Raw genomic sequence first — 20641 nt, 5'->3', positions numbered from 1 at the left:
TGAATAATTAACAATTGGTACATCGTATTTTTATAAAAATTTACATCTATAATTAATATACACAAATTTTAATTTTTCTAACAGAATCATTTTAAATAATTCGATTTTATAATTTGAATTATGATGTGGCATTATTTCACTAAATTAATATAAATATATAGTTTTAAATAAAAATAAAATATTTTATTGTATGATTATATCATTTTAAATTACCTCTGGTCACATTTGTACATGAAAAATTGCACTTATCAACAACATATAAGAATATGATGTAAAAAATTTCACGTAATCACTATGTTTTTTGAAGTAAAGTATAATAAAATATTTTTAAGGTTAAAATACATTAAAGGAAGATTTTTTTGTTAATTTCTATAATAGATACAAAAATATGTATAAAAAAAATAAAATTTTTATTTACTGCATTAATCATGTTGATCAATTATATATATATGAAACCAATTCCACATCATTATTAATTTAATCTTATTTAATAAAAAGATATAGTTTTGATTTTCACTCTAAATACAAATAATTATAAAGTTAAATTTAATGTTATAAAAATTTTGTTAAAATAAATGATTAACTTATATTAATATGCTTTTTGTGTTATTTGAAAATATATCATTTTTAAAAATTATTTTAATGTGTAAAAGTGTTTATTGTATTAGTTATTTTGTAAAAGTTGTAATAAGATGTTAATGAGATATGTCTCAATTTATACATGCTTTAATCTATGTTTCTAACAATACAAAATTAATATGTTCTGTTTTAATAAAAAAAATTATTAATTTTATTATTCATTCTACTTTATATGCAAGATAGAAGACATTAATAAACTGTTAAAAAAGTAGTAAATTTTTTAAACATAATATTCAAATATTTCATCAAACAGTATATATAGAAAAATTTTTCTAGAAGAAAAAAATTATTCTAGAAAAAACGATATTATAGAAAATTTTCATTTATTATTGTAATGAATGAAGCAGTTTTAAATTCAATATTTAAATTATTATAAATAAGAGATTTTACTATAGTATTGTTATTTATTTTTTATTTTACTCACTTATAAAGTTTGTTAAAATTAATTAATATATTTTGTGACTTAAGTTGTATAATGTATTAACAAGCAACATTGTATTATCACCTTCAGTTGCAAAAAAAAGTTTTGTTAAAGAAAATAATGGCTAATATTTCATGATTAAAATGAATTTATCGTTTCTAAAGTTTGTACAAAATATTTTTAAAATGATTAAAGGTGTTAAATTCTAATAATATACAATTTTACAAAATTAAATTGATTATTATCTTGTACTTTTGAATTACAATAAAAATAAAAGTATATACATATAAGTTAAGTTTATTTTTAAGCAATACTTGATAATTACATTCATATACTTTTTGTTAGATGTTTTCTATGATATAAAAAAATAATTTTAATCATTATTTCAAAAATTTAATTTTTAACAAAAAAAAGACATTTAATGTATTTTAATGATATAAAAAATAATAAATATTTAAAAATAAAATGTTTATTATATATTTTAACGTTATTATAATGCAAAAAAATGCCTTTTTCAAATCCATTATAAAATAATTTAAAATTTATTTAATTTATATGTTGACTGGATGTTACTGCATTTTATTATATCAAAAAATAATATCATAGATGTTTATAACAAAAACATTATATATATTAATTTATTTTTAATAAATAAGACAACAAAAGTATTTTTATTTATTATTAACGTTTTATTAATATAAAAAAAAATTATAAAAGAAAAAAAAATTTAACAATTATTTTTTTAATGTTTTTGAATATCAATAGAATATTTATGTTAAAATGCTATATTTTTTTATTTAGATTGTATAATAATTTAATATTTTTCAAATTTCTATCTTTCTCATCTTAAAAAAAGTATAGTTTCTATTCTTTTTAAAAATCTTTCACTGTTAAATGATCATAAGTACTTTTTGTATCAAAAAAAATGTTATTTAAAGAAAAAATTGCGATAGTAAAATATAAATCTTGCCTAAAGTAAAATAAAACAACTAATTTATAAATGATTTTAAAAAAAATTTGAATACACAAAAATTTTAATTTATTGTATTTTATATTCATATTTTAATAGAATAAAGATATATAAAAAAGAGAAAGAATTTCATGATATTATCATAATATTCAATTATCTGGCCCGTTCCTGGTGTTCAACGTTTATACGCCTGTAATGGCGTCTTTCAACCAATCCGTGTAAGGCCATAATGTAAGTTAATTTCATCTTTTTGTTTTATATTTTTTTTTTATTTAAGTGAAAAAAAACTATTGAATTTTAAATCTATCTGATTGTTGAAATGGATTCAGCAAAAGCAAGCTGATAGAAAAAAATTTTACCCTTGGACTAGGGTTTTCAAATAATTTTTAAATTTTAATTTTAATTTAATAATATAATTTAATAATATATTTAAATAATATCATACAATATATCTATAAAACACTTTTTCTATACTTTTTTATTTTATCATAAAATTGTATATTAATTTATTACAATAAATAAATTATTATATTATCTTATTTTTTATTTTTTTTTTGTTTATTAATTATTTTTAGAAAGCTATTTGTTTTAAAACAATTTTTTTGTATCTTTATAATGATGTAAATATATTTAATTACTGAAAAGATAAAAATTGGTACATAGTACTTTCAATAAGTGTACATGTGTAAATAATACAAACAAGTGTTTAATTTTCTTGATAGAATTTTTTTTTTAAATAGACTTATATTTAAAATTTTTTATTTTCAATTAATTAATAATCTAATGAATATTTTTATATAATAAATGATAAAATTTAGAATATTTGTCAAATAAATCTAAACGTTTATTAAATTAAAAAATCCATATCATAAAAAAGAAAATCATAGTAAAATTTATATATAAAAAATAATGATATCTTTTTAATAAACATTATTGAGCTTTATTTTATGTTTTTTAAAATATAAATCATAACAAATATTTTAAAAAGCACTTTTTTCATCAACAACTGTTTTAATCAATCTTTTTTATCTTATGTATATTAGCAGTAATCAGATTTAAAAAGTTATGTCTTTCAAACAAACCAAAAAAAAATCTATTGAATGATTTTAAAACTGTAGAAATCGATAAATTTGTTGAAGTATTATACAACAAATATATTTTATATTTAAATTATATCAAAATTGTTTAATTTTAAAAATGCAAATTTTTACATTAAGTTTATAAAAAAAAATGTCTTTTTGATGTTTTATAAAGTATGATGCAGTTAACAAATTTTTGTTATTTAAGTAAACAACATTTAAGGAAACAATATAATGAAAGTTTTTGGAATCTATTAATTGTTTAAAAGAAGTTAAATTGATAGAATTTAAAAAAAAAACAATTTAAAGATATTATATTAAAACAAAACCTTTTGGTACATCTTCATAAATTTTAATAGAAATTTTTATACTAACTTTTTATAAAAAGAGACATTTTTTTGACACATTACAACATGTGTTAACATTATAGAAACAATAAATTCTTATTACTTTACATATTATATATATAAAAATAAGAATAAATCCCTAAAACAATTATTTAAAAATAGAAATGTTTTTAAAATTCTGAATATGATAATAACCAACGCAAGAAATATGGATAACATTTCTCAGAATAAGATTATTGCTCTCGATAATGTGAACAGAATCATTTTCAATTAATCATACAATGTTAATTTTAATAAGCTAGATTGTTTGATTTTAGTTAAAAAAATATTAAAAATAATTATCTATAAATATATATTTAAAAAGAGATATTATTAAAATTTTAAAAAATTATTTATTTATTGTTCTACATCATTTAGTAAATTTTTTTTAAATATAAAGACTTTTAATACTAACAATTTGTATTGAATTATGTATTTCAATGAAAATATTTTTTACTTTATCACGCATTTGCTTCTGATTTATCATTTTTGTGTACTTTTTAAATAAATAATAAACCTTTTTCACGGTAATATTTTATTAGAAATTATTAATAATAAGATTTGATCATAAATATAAAAATATTTAAGTAAGAATATCCATTAATCAAATAAATTTTTTATGATAAACAAATTTTTTTTTTCTAAAACTAATTTACCAATTTGCTATTGAGTTACTTTTGATTACATCAAAAATGCAACAAATTATTAAAATTATTATAAAATAGTAATATAATTAAATATATTTTTTAACATTCAAATGTTGTTTTGCTATTTACCAAACTTCACATCTCTTACCAGGATTCATCTTAGAACCAATTGGGCATTGAAAAGCATTTGCAAAGTCAGGTTGATTTACCATAACACCATTAACACGGAATCTCATTGGGGAATGAGGATCACCTAATATCTGTCTAATAACACTTTGTGGTTTTGCTTTACCACACCATGTCTGGGCATAAGACATAAAGAATATTTGATCATTTGAATACTTTTCAAAACCAGGAATTCTAGGTTCATCATGACCTAATCTTTTAATGTAATTTTTATATGCTCTAAATGCTCCTTTAATTCCACCATTATCAGCAATATTTTCACCTTGTGTTAAAATACCATTAATTTTAAGACCTGTGTCTGGAACTTCATATGAACCATATTGATCAACAATACATTTAGTACGCTTTTTAAATTCTTTTTGTGTTGTTTCATCCCACCAATTTCTTAAATTTCCAATTTTGTCAAATTGTGATCCTTGATCATCAAAACCATGTGTTATTTCATGCCCGATTACAGCTCCTATTCCACCATAATTAATTGATTTTGGAAATCTTCGATCAAAAAATGGAGCTCTTAAAATAGCTGCAGGAAAAGCAATTGCATTTTTAATTGAGCTATAATAAGCATTAACAACTGCTGAACTCATTCCAAAATCTTCACGATCAACTGGTTCAAGAAGGCGTCTAAAAATTTTATGTTGCGACCAAGTAGTAATTTTTTGGAGAATTTCAGCATAACTATCATGACTCGTAATTTCTAAACCTTTATAATATTCATCTAATGATGTGGTATTTTTTATAAACTCTGGATATCCAATTAAAGGCATCATTTCATGTAATTTTTCTAAAGCATATTTTTTAGTATCAACATCCATCCAGTTATTTGATTCAAGAATTTCGTTAAAAGCTTCTCTTAAATCTTTTACCATATCCATTGCAGCAGCTTTATCTTTATCATTAAAGAAAGCATCTATATACATAGCACCACTTGCATATGGTAGTTTAGAAGATGCAGTAGCACTACAATCTTTCCATCTTGGAGATTTTACCTTTTTTCCAACAAATTCTTTTAAAAATTCTTGTTGAATATCTTCATATCTTTCATCAAGTTGCATTGTCCATGCAGAAAAATATCTTGTTAAAATATAATTTGTTATAACTCTTGTATCTGTATTTTTAAGAAGTTCTAAAACTCTATCAAAAAATTTTAATTCAGTAACAATAATATCAGGATTTGAATTAAAATAATCATGTAAATCATAAGGAGTAATTGCACGAAAATATCTGTTCCAATCTATTAATGGCATCAATTTATCTAATTCATCAATTTTAATAATATTATATAATTCTGTATAGTTTCTTCTAGAATGATCAGGAACTAATATTTTAGCAAATTCAGTTTCAAAATCAATCATCTCATCAACATCTTTTGTTATTTCATCTATGGTTCTTTTAGAACCAGAATCTTGTGCTAAAAGTGATATTTTAGCTATTAAATATTTTCTGTAAGCACTTATTTGTTTTGCATATTTTTCTTTGTTCAAATAATAATCACGTGAATTTGACCCTAATCCAAGACTTCCTTGATCAATATGAAGCATTCTCCTAGTTACATTCTTTGAGTCTTGTGATACATAAAGTTCTAAAAATACATCAATTGACCGCGATTGAATAAGATTAATAAGAAGGTCAGTTAAATCAAAATTATTTGATTTCCATTTATTTCCATGAATAATTGGCCAAAATCCATAACTTTCAAGAGATTTGATAAGTTCCTTAATACTTGTTGCAGCAAGAGATTTTGTATCCATGCATTTTTTGTATATTTCTTTCAAATAATCAACAGATTTTGATTTAAGTGTATTATCACTATTGTAAAGATCTAAAATATTTTTATTAAAAAATATTTTTAATTTTAATTTTTACCTTTCATTTCTTGAGAAACATTCTCTCTTAAAGCACTAAATCTTCCATAAGAAGATAAATCATCAGGAATATCATTATTAGCTATCCATTTTCCACAAGCAAAATCATAAAAATCTTCACATGGATTTACTTCTTCATTTATTGATTCTTCAAAAATTAAAAAAGCTTTTTTAAAACCTTCATCTTTAAGAACTTTCAAAGCATCTTCCATTTGATTTTTTCTTGATGTCATAGGTATCATTCCATTTATTTGAAATAGAAGACAAAAAATTATAAATCCATGTATAAACATATTGATAATTAAGAAAATAAAAAAAGTTTAAAATTATTAAATCTATAAATATTTAATAAAATTATAATATTAAAAAAATATATTCAAATATAACTAATAACATGTGGTCATGGAGCATAATTAAAATGACTTAAATTTAAGAATTTTTATATAATTCAAATGAAATGTCATCTACCACAAAACTTTACATTAAACTTTAAAATATAAAAAAAAAATTTTTTGTTATAAATTTAAATAAAAAAATATACTATTGTTATAAAATATATTTATAAAAATAAAAACCTTATCATTTAAAAATAAAATATAAAAATTTTTCTAACTATGAATAAATATGATTATAATCAACAATGTGTGGTTTTAAGTATAAAATAACGTTCAAACTATAGACATATATATGTATATGTATATACATATATTTATAATATATTTACAGATTTGTAACTTCTTAATACTTTTTATATGAAAAGACTTAAGAAAAATGTTTCAAGGTTATAACTCAATTTATAATTATAACAATAGACACATTAATAGATATACTTTCAGCTGTTTTAATAATTATAGAATATTTAAAAGTTTTTCTTTTATTTTCTAAAAAGAATATTATGACTTTAAAACAATTTTAGTTAATTTATTTTTTAAGTTCATTGTATTAATATTTTATTCTAGAACAATTTTATGAAATCTTAATAAAGTAATGCATTTTAAAAATATCAGAATAATATTATACTAATATAAATTAATAGAATATTAAATAAATAAGAAAATAATAAAACTTAATAAATATTTTACAAAGACTTTTATAAATAAAACTTTTCTTATGCCATAAGCACTTAAAAATTAATTATTAACTAGTAATATTTTTGAAATGACAAAAGAACATTAAAAAAATAATTGTAAAGAAATAATAAAATAATGTTTTAATAATTTTAGTATTACTTTTATACTCTTTTTCTACAAAATTTTAACAACCCAATGAAGAAGTACTATAATATTTTAGTTTTTTTTTTAAATAGTCATTAAAAATTAAGAAACTACTTCAAATTTTTCATTCCATTATTGTTTTTGAAAACAATATGATACCAGGTATTAATATCACGACAAAACTTAAAACTTAAGATATTTTAGTATAAATCATTTAAAAGTACTTTAAATAATAGAAATTATTTTGACTATATATTTATTTCGAAAAACTTAATAAGTGGATATGACTTTATAATTAATATAAAAATTTTAAAGTATTCATTTAATTTTAAAATTTTAACAAGGAATCGTTCAAAAATTATATATCTTTAATGAAGTGCCTTATTATTATAAAACATAATAATACATAAATTGAGGTCATTAAAAATTTTTAAAACAAAAGAAAAAAAAACAAGTTTTTTTAATTTTTAATTAAAAACCAGTGATAAATAAGCTGTAATTTAGTAAAATAATAATTTTAGTTTTAAAATAAAATTAATTAGTACATATTCTATATATAATAAAAAGAACTTTTTTTAATTCTTGTTCAAATATCATAATTCAATTTTCTTTAAGTTAATATAACTTAAATGTACTTATAATTTAAAAAAGTAATAAAATAAGTATAATCAAAAAATAATTTTTATTATTAATAATGTATACATTTAAATACTATATAAAAAAAAGATAATATATGTTTCTTTACAAAATGATTTTTTGATTTCATTTTAAAGCTAGTTAAGTTAAAATCAATCTAATATTATACAATCAAAATGTTTACTATAAAAAGAAACATTTTAAAATTTATAACAATTATAAATGTATTTTAAACAACTTTTATATCTTAATAATCAAACTTTATCTTATATCATAATTTATAAAAACGTAAAATTTGATTATACAAATATTAAATAAGAAGATATAAATTTTAAATACTAACAAATGTTTTGTCTCGTTTTGTGACAAACTTTGATTTTAATTGACGATAAAAAAAAATTAAAAAACCCATTTTTTCTCATATATATACATATATATTAAACTATAAATTTTTGTTTATTTAAAATTTGTAAACATTTTCATTTACCTCAAGACAAGATGAAAAAAAAAGTTACTTTTAACATATGAAATTGATATCAATTTAAAATTTTAAGATATTTCATACTATTCATTTTGACATAAAGATTAACTACTTAATTTTTGACCTTGGAATTTTTTTATTTCTTTTTGTAGACAGAGTATATTTTTGATTAAATTATGTGCTTTACCTTACATATTGACGTCATTTTATAAAGAAATATTATTTTACACAATTCAAAATATATTATATTTATTTTATTATTATTTATATAGAAAAAACTAACTTTTTCAAAATAATTTTTTATTTATCATTATTTCAACTTACAGAATAAAAAATTAATTCCACAAAAAAGTTTTTAAATATGATTATGTAAATTAAATATTTTCTATATTTATATAATAAATACCAGTTTAGTCGTTCAAAGAAGCTTTTTTAAATATAATTTATTCAAAAATGTTTACAAAAAAATGCTATATAAACATTAACGGAAAAAAAAGTTTCAGTAAAAAAAAATTAAAATGAACAATTTTGCGGATAAAGTTGTTATTGTAACAGGTAAGAAAATCTATTTTTCAACTTGATATGAAATTTGTTTTATTTTTAATTATGTTATTCAGGTGGTAACAGTGGTATTGGTAGAGGAACCGTTTTATCTTTTGCTAAAGAAGAAGCTAAAGTTGTTATAGTTGGAAGAAATGAAAAAACATTAAATGAAACTGTTGAAATTCTTAAAAATAATAATATTAAAGAAGAAAATTATATTGTAGTTCAATGTGATTTGACAGATGAAAAATCCCCAAAAACAATTATTGATAAGACAATTGAAAAATATGGAAAGATTGATGTATTGGTTAATAATGCAGGACAACCAGGAAAAGCTGGTGTTAAAGATATTACTTCATTAGAATTATATGATCATGTATTTAGAATTAATCTTCGTGCTGTTGTTATGTTAAGTGAAGCTGTTTTGCCATATCTTATTAAAACAAAAGGAAATATTGTTAATGTTAGTAGTATAGCTTCTACTGTTCCTGTAAGTAAAAAAAAAAATTATTATATATAAATATATTTTACTCTATAATTTTTAGTCATTAACAGAAAATGGCGAATTTATGTTTTATAGTATGAGCAAAGCTGCTTTAGATATGTATACAAAATCATTGGCAGGAAGAGTTTCTTTACATAATGTAAGAGTTAATTCAATAAATCCTGGATACATTGCAACACCAATATTTTCAAAATTATCATCTGATAAAGAAAATGTAATCACATCTGAAGATCCAATAATAGAAATGAAAGACTTTATTGAAGCATATGTTCCAATGAAACGTTTTGGTACCGTTGAAGAAATCGCCAATTTTATAACATTTATTGCAAGTGATCAAGCATCTTTTAACACTGGTTCAATAAATTATGTTGATGGTGGTTTTCTTATTCGTCCAGTAAGTCAATAAAGTACAATTTAGATAATATACTTATTACTCTACGAAAAATAAATTGTTTTTAAAAAACAAAATACATAAAACAAATGTAAACCAAATATTTTTCTTTTAACAAATTTTTACATACCAAAATAACATAAGGCAAAATATTTACATTTTATTATAATTTTTTTTTAAAATTTTCAGAAAACAATATTATTTTGTTTGAATAAAAATCAATTTTTTTACTTATAAAGCTCAATTATTTATACATATATGTGTAAATTTTTTAAAATATTTTTATTAAATTACAATTAAAAAATTGAAAATGAAATTAATATAACATTATTTTTAGTAAATTAACTAATATAATTTAAAAGTAGAAAATTAAATTAATTGAAAGAAAATTTAAAAAAAACTTATTAAAATGTCTTTTAAATAAGGCATTAAAAAAATATTCAGTAAATTGATTATATTTCTATAAAACAATCATTTAAAAATAAAAATTTTATACATTTAATATGGTTGTTTTAAATATATAACTTTGATTTAATTAAAAAAAAACATTTTGGAATAATGATCATCCAATGGTTTATTTTTTAAATCATAATTATTTAAAAAATTAAATATTTATTAAATTTTACTTTTATTATTTAGCTATGTCACAACCATCTTATAAGGATATTGGAAAATCAGCTAATGATCTTATCAATAAAGGATATAGTATGTAAATATTATAAAAATATATATATATATATAAATTCTAAAATATTTTTTGTTATAGATATTGATGCATTCAAAATTGATATAAAAAATATAAATAAGTCGCATGAATTTAATACTTCAACAACTCATAATTTTAAATCTAATGTTCTTGAATCTGATATTAAGTTTAAATATAAATTACCTCAACAAAAAACAATTTTTTCTGGAAAATGGACTTCTAATAATGTCTTTACAACAAGTTTAGAAATATTTGATCATATTATTAAAGGCTTATCCGTCTGTATGGAATCAAGTTTTAATTTTATAAATTATAATCGTTCTTCAACCTTTAAAGCTGAATATATTACACCATCATACAGTTTTAGTAATAAAATAAATTTAATTGGTAATCCAATATTAGATTCTTCTATTGTTGTTGGCAATAAAGAAAGTGTAGCTGGTATAAAAGTTATAACTGATATCAATAATAAAGAATTAAAGTCATGCAATTTTTGTGTATCAAGAACTGATACTAATTTTGAAATTAATGGTTTTTTAAAAAATAGTATTTTTTTTGGTGGATCATTTATTTATAATTTTTTACCAAATTTAAAAATAGGAGGTGAATTATTAATAAGTCAAAATGAAAAGATATCTTCTTATTGTGTTGCATCTAAATATAATCCTTCACAAGATTTATCCATTAAAACAAAAATTAATAATGAATCACGTATTTATGTTGCTATTAAACATAAGATAACATCATCACTATCATTAATGGGAACCACTCATTTTTCTCTTTTCTCGTCAAATTATAAATCACCAAAGATAGGCTTTTGTATTGAATATTCTACATAAACATTAAAATTCTCAAATTTAATTATTAATTTTGTATTAAAAATCATTATAAAAATTAAATAGAACAAAAGATGAATTGTTATTTTATTTTTAAATTTAAAAATAAAAAATAGAATATGTCATTTTAAACATTTAATTTTTAACAGGACATTCTTTGCTTATTTCTCCTTCAGCACATTTGCATTCAGCATCTGTCCAACGTTTTTGTGTAATTTCATGACCTAAAGAATCTTTTCCAATAATACACATACATCCTTTTGGTCTTGGGAAACAATTTTCACGTAAACCGGCGAATTTTGTTTTAAGTTCTTGAATAACTTTAGCATAATTGGCTTTAGCTTTTTCTGCAACTGGATCAACTGGTTCTTCAATTTCTTTACAATCAGAATCCTTAGTATATGTTTGAGTTGTATCGAGACCTGATTTTTTAATTGTACAAACACATCCACCATTAGATTTAGCAACACAATTTGATTTATATTTTCCATATTGAACTCTTCTTTTTACACGTTTTTCATCTTCACGGCATTGTGTAATATCATCATATGTAACAACTTTTTCATTTCCATTATTATCTTTTTCATTACATTTACACCCACCAGATGGTTTTGGAAAACAATTTTCTTTCAAATTTCCAGCAACTTTTTTAAATTCTTTATTTAATTCAATTTTATTTTCTGCTGTTTGTACTTCAATTGGTTTTTTACAATCATCAACACTATTAAAAACTTCTTCACGTTCATTGCCATCAATATTAATACTACATTTACATCCACCACTTGCTTTTGGAAAACAACCATCTCTAAAGTTACCAAAAGCATTTCCAATTAAAACAGCAGTATCTCTTTTAACCTATAAAAGAATTGTTGAGTTTTTTTTTTATTATTAATAATATTTATAATAATATATTTACTTACATAACAATTGGATACTAAAAAGTATAAGCATAATATAAGTAAGGTAAAAGTTTTAGAAATCATTTTCTTATTTTACTTAATTATGAAATAGCTTCTTTTCTTCTCAATTTATATATAACCCGTAACAATTATAAATAGACAATGCAATAAGTTGGGTAAAAATTAAATGACAGCCTCGAATTATATACTATTGCTTGTTTTTCTTCTTTACTAACATATTTTAATTTTCTTATTGTGCGATTATATATTTTTAAAATAAATAAGAATTGTCGTCATCTATCTAATTTACTTTTTATTTAACATTTTATACTTATAACATATTCTGCCATCATTAATTATGGCCGTCAATGTTAAAATATTTTCTTTTATAAATATACTTTCTATTTCATTATACAATGTTGGTATATTACCTTTACATATCTTTACTTGTCGATTTATAATGCTTAATAAAAAATAAATCATTTATCTGTTGTGTTTATTAAAAATATGTATATTAGTGTGTTTCTAATATTTTAAAAATTGTTCTTATAAAATATTTTTTATTTATCAATTAATTTTAAATAAGTAGGGGATATATAAATAATATATTATTACAATACGTACTCTTTGTTTATTTTTTTTTTTAAATAATTATATTTTATGACTCACATAATATCAATATTATTCATCCTGTTTGAAAACCTTGACATAAAATAAAAATATCTTAAATATAATAATGTTTGCACTAATATATATTAAAAAATTTAGCATTTAAAATTAAAAAAAAAACCTGTTTTACATCACTTTATGATATTATCAAATTTTAGTATAAAAAAAATAATTTTTAAAAGTTTACTATCAAATAAAATCTAAAAATATTTTATAGTTTTTTTTTTTTAAAATAAAAAATGACTAAAAATATAATTATTGAATGAATATTATAAGACAATAAAAAAAAAATTTAACAAATATTTGTTATATTTAATAGTCATGTTTTTTTATATATTCTAATAATTCTTCAACATCTTCTTTAGATCCCAAAAATATTGGTGATCTATCATGAATTTTTGTTGGTACAACATCTAACATACGTTGATTTCCTGTTGTAGCTAAACCTCCAGCTTGTTCAATAACAAATGCCATAGGGAAACATTCATATAAAATACGAAGTTTTCCTTTTGGAGCATCAGTAGTTGCTGGATACATAAAAATACCACCATTTAATAATGTTCTATGAACATCAGCAACCATAGAACCAACATAACGTTGAGCCATTCCTTTCTTTCCATTTTCTGGATATTTTCGTGTTCTTACATACTCAGAAACACCTTTAGACCATTTTGCAGCATATCCTTCATTAATTGAATAAATTTTTCCTTTAGATGGACATTTCATTTTTGGATTTGTAAGAATAAATTCTCCTATTGATGGATCAAGCATAAATCCATTAACACCATGACCAGTGGAAAGAACAACAATTGTTGCTGAACCATATAAGCAATAACCACCAGCAAGTAATTTATTACCTGGTTGTAAATAATCGCTCTCAATAGCCGTTTTACCAGGAGACATCTTTTTATAAACACCAAAAATTGTTCCAATTGAAACAAGGCAATCAATATTAGATGATCCATCAAGAGGATCAAAAGTTACAATGTATTTTCCTTTTTTTGCATCTTCAACTTCAATAATTGTTTCATTTTCTTCAGAGATAAGAACATTACAAGTATATGAAGAGGTAAGCATATTAATCATTAATTCATTTGACAAAACATCAAGTTTTTTAACCTCTTCACCTTGAATGTTAGTATTACCTTAAATTTGTAAATATAATATAATTATATTAAAACAATTATTTACATACCAGCCATGCCATATAATGAAGCAAGTCCAGCTTTGCGAACAGCACAAGAAATTGCTTTAAAAGCAGTAAGAAGAGAAGTAATAAGATGTGAAAAATCTCCTGTTGCTTCAGGATACTTCTTTTGTTCTGCCAAAATAAATCTTTGACATGTCATTGAATCAGTTTGAATACCATATTGTTCTGTATGAGCCATGATAACAATTTAAACTAAAATCAATTTATAATAAAATTGAATATTTAATAGAAAAGTATTTTTATTATAATGTTATTATAATAGATGGTTTTAAAATTGATGATAAAAATTAGAATGAACAATATGATTTTATATACAAATTTTGCAGTAAAATTGGTAAACTCTATATCATTTAAATTATTATTAAGAAGAATGACATTTAAAATGAATTTATAAAATTACAGTTAATATTATCAATGATAAACTTTTTACACTTTCTCACTAAAAAGAAATAGATCTATTCGTTATTAAAAACACAATCATACCATCTATGAATGACAAAGAAAAAGAGTATACGTGCAAAGGCCAATATTTTTTTATTCATCTTAATGTTAAACTAATAAATAAAGATACAAATAGTTGTTGTAAGCGAATGGCAAAATTTATGTTATTGTAAAAGTATATGCTTAAAATACTTTAAAAAAAATGATCTTTGACTTTTTTTTATAAACATTTTATTTTACATAGATCAATTTTTTACAAAAAAAAAAATTTATTTCATACTTTTTACTTTTTTTTTTCAATAGTAAACAATAAATTAAAGATTATTATCTATTGGGAATTTATTTAAAATATTAAAAATGAAAGTTTGAAAATAAAACAAGATACATTTATAATAATGTATTGATTTTTTTTTATAATAAAAAAAAACATTTATTTTAATATAAAACTTTTGAAAATTTGTTTTGAATTGTTTAATAATTTGAATTTTTTAAAAATTAAAAAATATACTTCTAAATTTAATACTACTTTTTTATGAGTAACTTCTAAAATTGATTTAATCATCGTCATCATCATCTGATGGAACAAATATTTCGTTTTCTTCCAAAAATGAAGCACCATATTTTGCGATCATTGACCCGAAGTAGAGTGATGAAGTCAGTGCAAGCATAAACTAAAAAAATTAATTACTATTAAATATCTTGGTTTCTTATATATACTTACTTTGATACCAGACATGGATATTAAGAATGGTGGTGGTGATACATTTGTTGTGTCATGTGGAAAATTCTTACTGAATAAACGTTTATTCTTAATAACTGGATGTAGTTTACAAACTTTTATTGATAAATTTCCTAGATAACCTAACATTTGTATGACAAAAATATTTTAGTCAAATAATCACAAGATCTATTATATAACATAATACAAAAAATTGGAAAAGTGTATAATTATCAAGTCATGAAAAATATATCCACATATTAACAAAAAACTATTTATGTTAAGTATTAACTTTTTCAATCATTAAGATATAATAAATTTATCATTTGGTATTTTATATATAATATCTTTATATTCAAATTAATCTATTGTTACAATACAATAAGTTATTGATGAAATTTATTAAAATAAATATAAATGATTTTCAAATATTTTTTTTAAATCATTTATCTTTTGTTAAATGAATGAAGTGTACTTAAACTAACATAGTTATCTTCAATTTTAATAAATAAATTTAAACAAATCATTTTTTTTAAAAAGTTAGTTGCCACCTGAGAACTTATAATAAAAAGTTGTATTGTAGCCTCTTTGAGAACAAACAATTACTACAAAATTACTAATACCTTTTAAAAAAATTAGTAAATTCTTTTTTTTTAAAAAAAAAAATAAAGAATTATTAATATTATAAAAATATTTTTTAATTAAAATTGTTCTCAATTATTCTTATTAACAGATATCATAAATTGATGCCGTAAAAATTTAAATAGTAAAGGATTCACATTTAATTGTATTATATTTTTTTGATACTATAAGTGTTTTATTAAAAAATTGCTTTCTAATAATAATAATTAAAATTAATTCATTTTAATTGTACTGTAATTAAAAACCTAGAAAAATTAAATTTTTAGTAGATAGTATTCTATAAGAAAAATATCATTCTTCAAATATTCATATAATTTTTTAACAAGAAAACAGTCAATACACTTTTTTATAATAAAAAAAATTGAAAATGAAAAGAAATATTATGTTTCAATTTGGATAACACAATTAAAATTACTCAGATAATCTTCAATACACTTCATTGATATAAAAACGATAAAATAGTAAAAAAAATATTTGTAAATTACTTTTTTTTCTTAACAAACATAAAAAAAAGTTGTACTATTGAAGTTTGTAAATTTCTACTATTTTAAATGAATTGTATACATAGAACCAAACAGTTTAATTATCATGAAAATAAATTAATTTTCACTTGATTTATAATATTATTAAATGTAAATATAGTTGTGAAAAATAAAAAAAAATATTATTGGAAGAAAAAAATATTAAGACAATTGTCTGATCATTAAAATTTCTTTTGATAAACAATGAATTACTGTGCTAATAAATCATTTTCCAATTAAATAAAAATGTTTTAAGTCTCACTTTTTTATAAACATTTTTTTTTCAATAATTTATTATCAGATATTTTTTTTAAGAATGTGATCAAAGATGGTCCCTGTTAATTTTGTTATTAATCTGATTTATACATAAAACAAAAAAATTAAAAAAATTTTTATATCAAATTTAAAAAAAAAAAGATACTTGAATGAATTCAAATATCTTCATCACACTAAAACTGAATTGACATTTATTGTTAAAAAAAATATAATAAAAAAAACTGTTATCTTAAAAATGGTACATTACAAATTACGGAAATCTTAAAAGTAATAAAAAATCTCTTCACAATTGTAATTTACTTTATTGTTAAAGTTAAATTTTGAAGGATTAAGCAAATACTTTTTATTTCTTGAACTTACATTCTTAACTACAGTAAATAAAAAAAGAAAATAAAATAGATTGTTTATATCAACGTTTTTGCTCATGTATAAAAGCTTTGTTTTTATGAAAATAATTTATTCTTAACAAATAATTAATTTTAGAATGAGTGTTGATAAGCAATTGTTAAAAAATCACCTATCTAATTTTAAATTAAATAGAAATAATGCTGCTGAGTATCACATTCAGTAAGTACTTTTTAAAACTTATTTAAATTTAATTTTATCATAATAAATTAGATTATTTACTCTTCATCCAGAAATGGCAGAATTTTATGGTGCTGATGGTATTGATCCAGACTGTCTTAATAAGTCACAGAAATTTATTATGCAAGGAATGGAAGAATTTCAATGCTTTTTTCGTCTTGTAGAAACTTATGGTGATGATAAAACATGGAGGAGTGCATGTTCTTATTTTAAAGAAATTTATAGTGACAAAGATATACCACTTGAAAAATTTAGTATTGTCGGTGATGCAATATGTGCTGCAATTTCAAAAGTTGCTGGTGAAGCAACTCCAGAACAAAAAGAATCATGGAAAAATTTGATTAAAAAAGCTTCTGATGATATGAAAAGTTTTGGATGGTACTAAAACAATTATAAACATGATAATCATTGAAATATGATTTTTTTTAATAAAATTTTACTTTAAAAGCTTTATTATATTTTTTTTAAAATTAATATTGTACAAAGTAGAAAAAAAAAGAAAAAAAAAAATTTTTTTTTAAATTATTTGTGATCATTATTAAATTAGTTTAAAGCAACTAATCTTATTAGGCAAAAATATATTAAAATTTTATAATACAATAAAAAGTTTTTTTTTTAATATTACGATTACAATGAAAGCATTGTGTATCTTCATTCTTTAAATAAATGTTTTCTTTTTTGGAACGATGAACTTCATATTATTGCAATTTGACATTCATATACCTGATAATCAAGATATATATATATATATATTTATATTTCCATTGCATATATGATTAGTAGAGATAACTCATAATCATTTACGATTCATAGGATACTTTTTTTATTCAAAAATTATTGTACATTAAATACAGCTTCAAATTGGCCTTTTTTTCCTCTACATGGCATACATCTAATATAAAACCAAAAAAGTTGTCGATATTTATCAGAAAAGAGACAGTAGATGCATAAATTAGTAATAGAATTTATTATAACAAGTAAATTTGAGAATGGAACAACTTTTATTACCAATTCATCCCATTGAATCTTTTCTAATATGTTTACTATTAATGCCTAAAATATTAATTTATTATTTATAATAAAAAAATATATTTTTATTTACAAAAATCAAAAAAATTCTATGTGGGTGTTATGAAATATAGTAAAGATAATCTTTTATATGAAAATATAAATTTTTAACACCCACTCATTTTTAATTTTATATATTTTGATTTTGGATAATAGATGTTAAAATGTTATAACTTTTAAACTTACTAAAGTATTACAAAAAAGAAATGCTAAGACAATTGCAACTAACATTATTGAAGTTGATATTTCTTTTGCTAATTCTTGTCTACGTACATCATCACCATACATATTTAATTTAGCATGAATTTTTCGTGATCTATGTACAGCAAAAATAACCATTGTATTAACAACAATAAGAATTGTAAATGGTATAACAAACATAAATAGTGTATAACTCCATTCATAAAAAATCATTCTATATATACTATTTAATCTTAATGCAGTTGCTGTTAAATGTGGTATATATCCTTTTAATACTTCAGCATAACATACACCATCAACAATAACTTCAAAAAATCGAGATATATTAAAGATTGTTGCACAAATAAGAACACCTCCAATAACTTTTTTAACATTTTCTGTTGTTAATATTGATCCAGCTCTAAATGGTAGACATACACCAATAAATCTATGTAATGACATTACAGTATTCATCCAAACTGAAATAGTCTGTGATATTGTCATAACACCAAACATAAATGGAGTTGCATAGTAGCAAACTTTAACACCATTAGAAAATAATAATGATTCAGATAATCTTGGAAATGTTAAAACAAAAAATGCACCAATTAATATTCCTGAATCACTCATTGAGATTATCATTAAATACCAGTTTAACATTTGCTGTCGCATTAATTTATTTAAAAAAATTCTTAATGAAATAAAATTTGCAATTAAACCAATAAATATTAAAGGTAAAGCAATAATACCAATTATAATTCGATCCTGTTCTTCATATGGTGTGAAGCATTCCAAACTATCAATTGTTGTATTATTAGACATTTTTTATTATTATTATTATTATTATTATTCTTTTGATTAACTAAAATATTTTTATTATTTAAAAAATAAATATAAAAAAAAAGTAATAAAACGTTTTTAAATATAATTTATCTATCTATCTATATATATATATATATATTATTCAAAAATGTAAAATATTTATAATATTTTTGTTATACTATAATAGAATACTACACTTCCTTTAAAATGTTATCGTTAATATATTTTATAAAAAGATAAAAAGAAAATTTAAAATATATTACTAGACAGTCCTTAAACTGTTCTCTAATATAAATGATTTAAAACATTAGATTTCTAAATTTAAAACGTTTATTATAAAATGTATATATATATAAAAAGGTTTATTACATAACATTTTAGACAATTGTTCAAATTTAACAAGCTGAATGAATTTTAGAAAAAAAAAGAAAAAAGTATGCATTTATAAATAATAATGTTTTATTATGTAGGATGGCATTAAGTAGTAAAATATCAAATTTAATGATATCATATAATAATTAAAATTTACATAATTTTAAAAATAAATGATAATAAACTTTTTTTTTTAAATTTCTTTAGCATAAATTTATTAAAAAGATAAACATAAAAATTTCTTCTTATATTTCATTCTTCTTTTCTTTTAAATTAAAAAGTATTTAAATAGTTTTGATGATGGGTAAAGAGATATTTTAAAGATCATAATATTGTATTATAATGCTTTTTTTCAACTTAATACTTATTTTATAAATATATAAAAACTTATGCATAACAATAGTAAATATTTTAAATGAAACATTTAAAGAAATATCATTACTCATTATTTAGAAGATATTTAAAATCTTTTTTACTAAAGATAATGATTACTATTTCAAAAAAAAAAAAATATTTATATACATATATATAATGTACAAATTGGTTTCAATTTTTACTAACGAGTGGTTATGTTAAAAGAAATTATTCAATGTGTTTATCATTCAATGAAAATATCCGTTTCTTAAAAAATTTATTCTTCAATGTTATACAATTAATAAAATTTAAAAAAAAAAGCGTTTTGATTAAATCCCTTTGTCCTAGAGGCATTGGGTAGGGTAGTATATTAAAGTTG

The 20641-nt window shown here is 20.1% G+C and overlaps 8 protein-coding genes across 8 annotated transcripts; 3 read left to right on the top strand and 5 right to left on the bottom strand.

Moving 5' to 3' along the window:
* Positions 1 to 4267: 4267 nt before the first annotated feature.
* Positions 4268 to 6435, bottom strand: SRAE_X000116300 (Phosphate-regulating neutral endopeptidase; the record flags this gene model as incomplete). Its single annotated transcript, XM_024645863.1, has 2 exons — positions 4268 to 6150; positions 6195 to 6435. The coding sequence occupies 2 exons, from the start codon at positions 6433 to 6435 to the stop codon at positions 4268 to 4270; spliced, it is 2124 nt and encodes a 707-aa protein (XP_024498626.1).
* A 2607-nt stretch (positions 6436 to 9042) lies between these two features.
* On the top strand, positions 9043 to 9978 carry SRAE_X000116200 (Short-chain dehydrogenase/reductase SDR family and Glucose/ribitol dehydrogenase family and NAD(P)-binding domain-containing protein; the record flags this gene model as incomplete). Its single annotated transcript, XM_024645852.1, has 3 exons — positions 9043 to 9079; positions 9142 to 9557; positions 9613 to 9978. 3 exons carry the CDS (start codon positions 9043 to 9045, stop codon positions 9976 to 9978), a joined length of 819 nt encoding a protein of 272 aa, XP_024498625.1.
* A 626-nt stretch (positions 9979 to 10604) lies between these two features.
* Positions 10605 to 11508, top strand: SRAE_X000116100 (Porin domain and Eukaryotic porin/Tom40 family-containing protein; the record flags this gene model as incomplete). The annotated part of the gene is made up of 2 exons (XM_024645841.1): positions 10605 to 10668; positions 10730 to 11508. The coding sequence occupies 2 exons, from the start codon at positions 10605 to 10607 to the stop codon at positions 11506 to 11508; spliced, it is 843 nt and encodes a 280-aa protein (XP_024498624.1).
* A 132-nt stretch (positions 11509 to 11640) lies between these two features.
* SRAE_X000116000 (Hypothetical protein) lies at positions 11641 to 12488 on the bottom strand (the record flags this gene model as incomplete). Its single annotated transcript, XM_024645830.1, has 2 exons — positions 11641 to 12360; positions 12426 to 12488. The coding sequence occupies 2 exons, from the start codon at positions 12486 to 12488 to the stop codon at positions 11641 to 11643; spliced, it is 783 nt and encodes a 260-aa protein (XP_024498623.1).
* An 897-nt stretch (positions 12489 to 13385) lies between these two features.
* Positions 13386 to 14461, bottom strand: SRAE_X000115900 (RE19105p; the record flags this gene model as incomplete). Its single annotated transcript, XM_024645819.1, has 2 exons — positions 13386 to 14218; positions 14269 to 14461. 2 exons carry the CDS (start codon positions 14459 to 14461, stop codon positions 13386 to 13388), a joined length of 1026 nt encoding a protein of 341 aa, XP_024498622.1.
* Positions 14462 to 15278: 817 nt separating this feature from the next.
* On the bottom strand, positions 15279 to 15592 carry SRAE_X000115800 (Uncharacterised protein family UPF0466-containing protein; the record flags this gene model as incomplete). Its single annotated transcript, XM_024645808.1, has 2 exons — positions 15279 to 15395; positions 15446 to 15592. The coding sequence occupies 2 exons, from the start codon at positions 15590 to 15592 to the stop codon at positions 15279 to 15281; spliced, it is 264 nt and encodes an 87-aa protein (XP_024498621.1).
* Positions 15593 to 17365: 1773 nt separating this feature from the next.
* On the top strand, positions 17366 to 17851 carry SRAE_X000115700 (Globin-like domain and Globin, structural domain-containing protein; the record flags this gene model as incomplete). Its single annotated transcript, XM_024645796.1, has 2 exons — positions 17366 to 17448; positions 17500 to 17851. The coding sequence occupies 2 exons, from the start codon at positions 17366 to 17368 to the stop codon at positions 17849 to 17851; spliced, it is 435 nt and encodes a 144-aa protein (XP_024498620.1).
* A 449-nt stretch (positions 17852 to 18300) lies between these two features.
* Positions 18301 to 19536, bottom strand: SRAE_X000115600 (FMRFamide receptor; the record flags this gene model as incomplete). Its single annotated transcript, XM_024645785.1, has 2 exons — positions 18301 to 18519; positions 18721 to 19536. The coding sequence occupies 2 exons, from the start codon at positions 19534 to 19536 to the stop codon at positions 18301 to 18303; spliced, it is 1035 nt and encodes a 344-aa protein (XP_024498619.1).
* Positions 19537 to 20641: the final 1105 nt, after the last annotated feature.

Source organism: Strongyloides ratti, scaffold srae_chrx_scaffold0000002, assembly GCF_001040885.1.
Source record: "Strongyloides ratti genome assembly S_ratti_ED321, scaffold srae_chrx_scaffold0000002".
NCBI classification, from domain to species: Eukaryota; Metazoa; Nematoda; class Chromadorea; order Rhabditida; family Strongyloididae; genus Strongyloides; species Strongyloides ratti.
The sequence above is the reverse complement of the archived record's forward strand: the minus strand, read 5'-3'. Positions and strand labels throughout refer to the sequence as shown.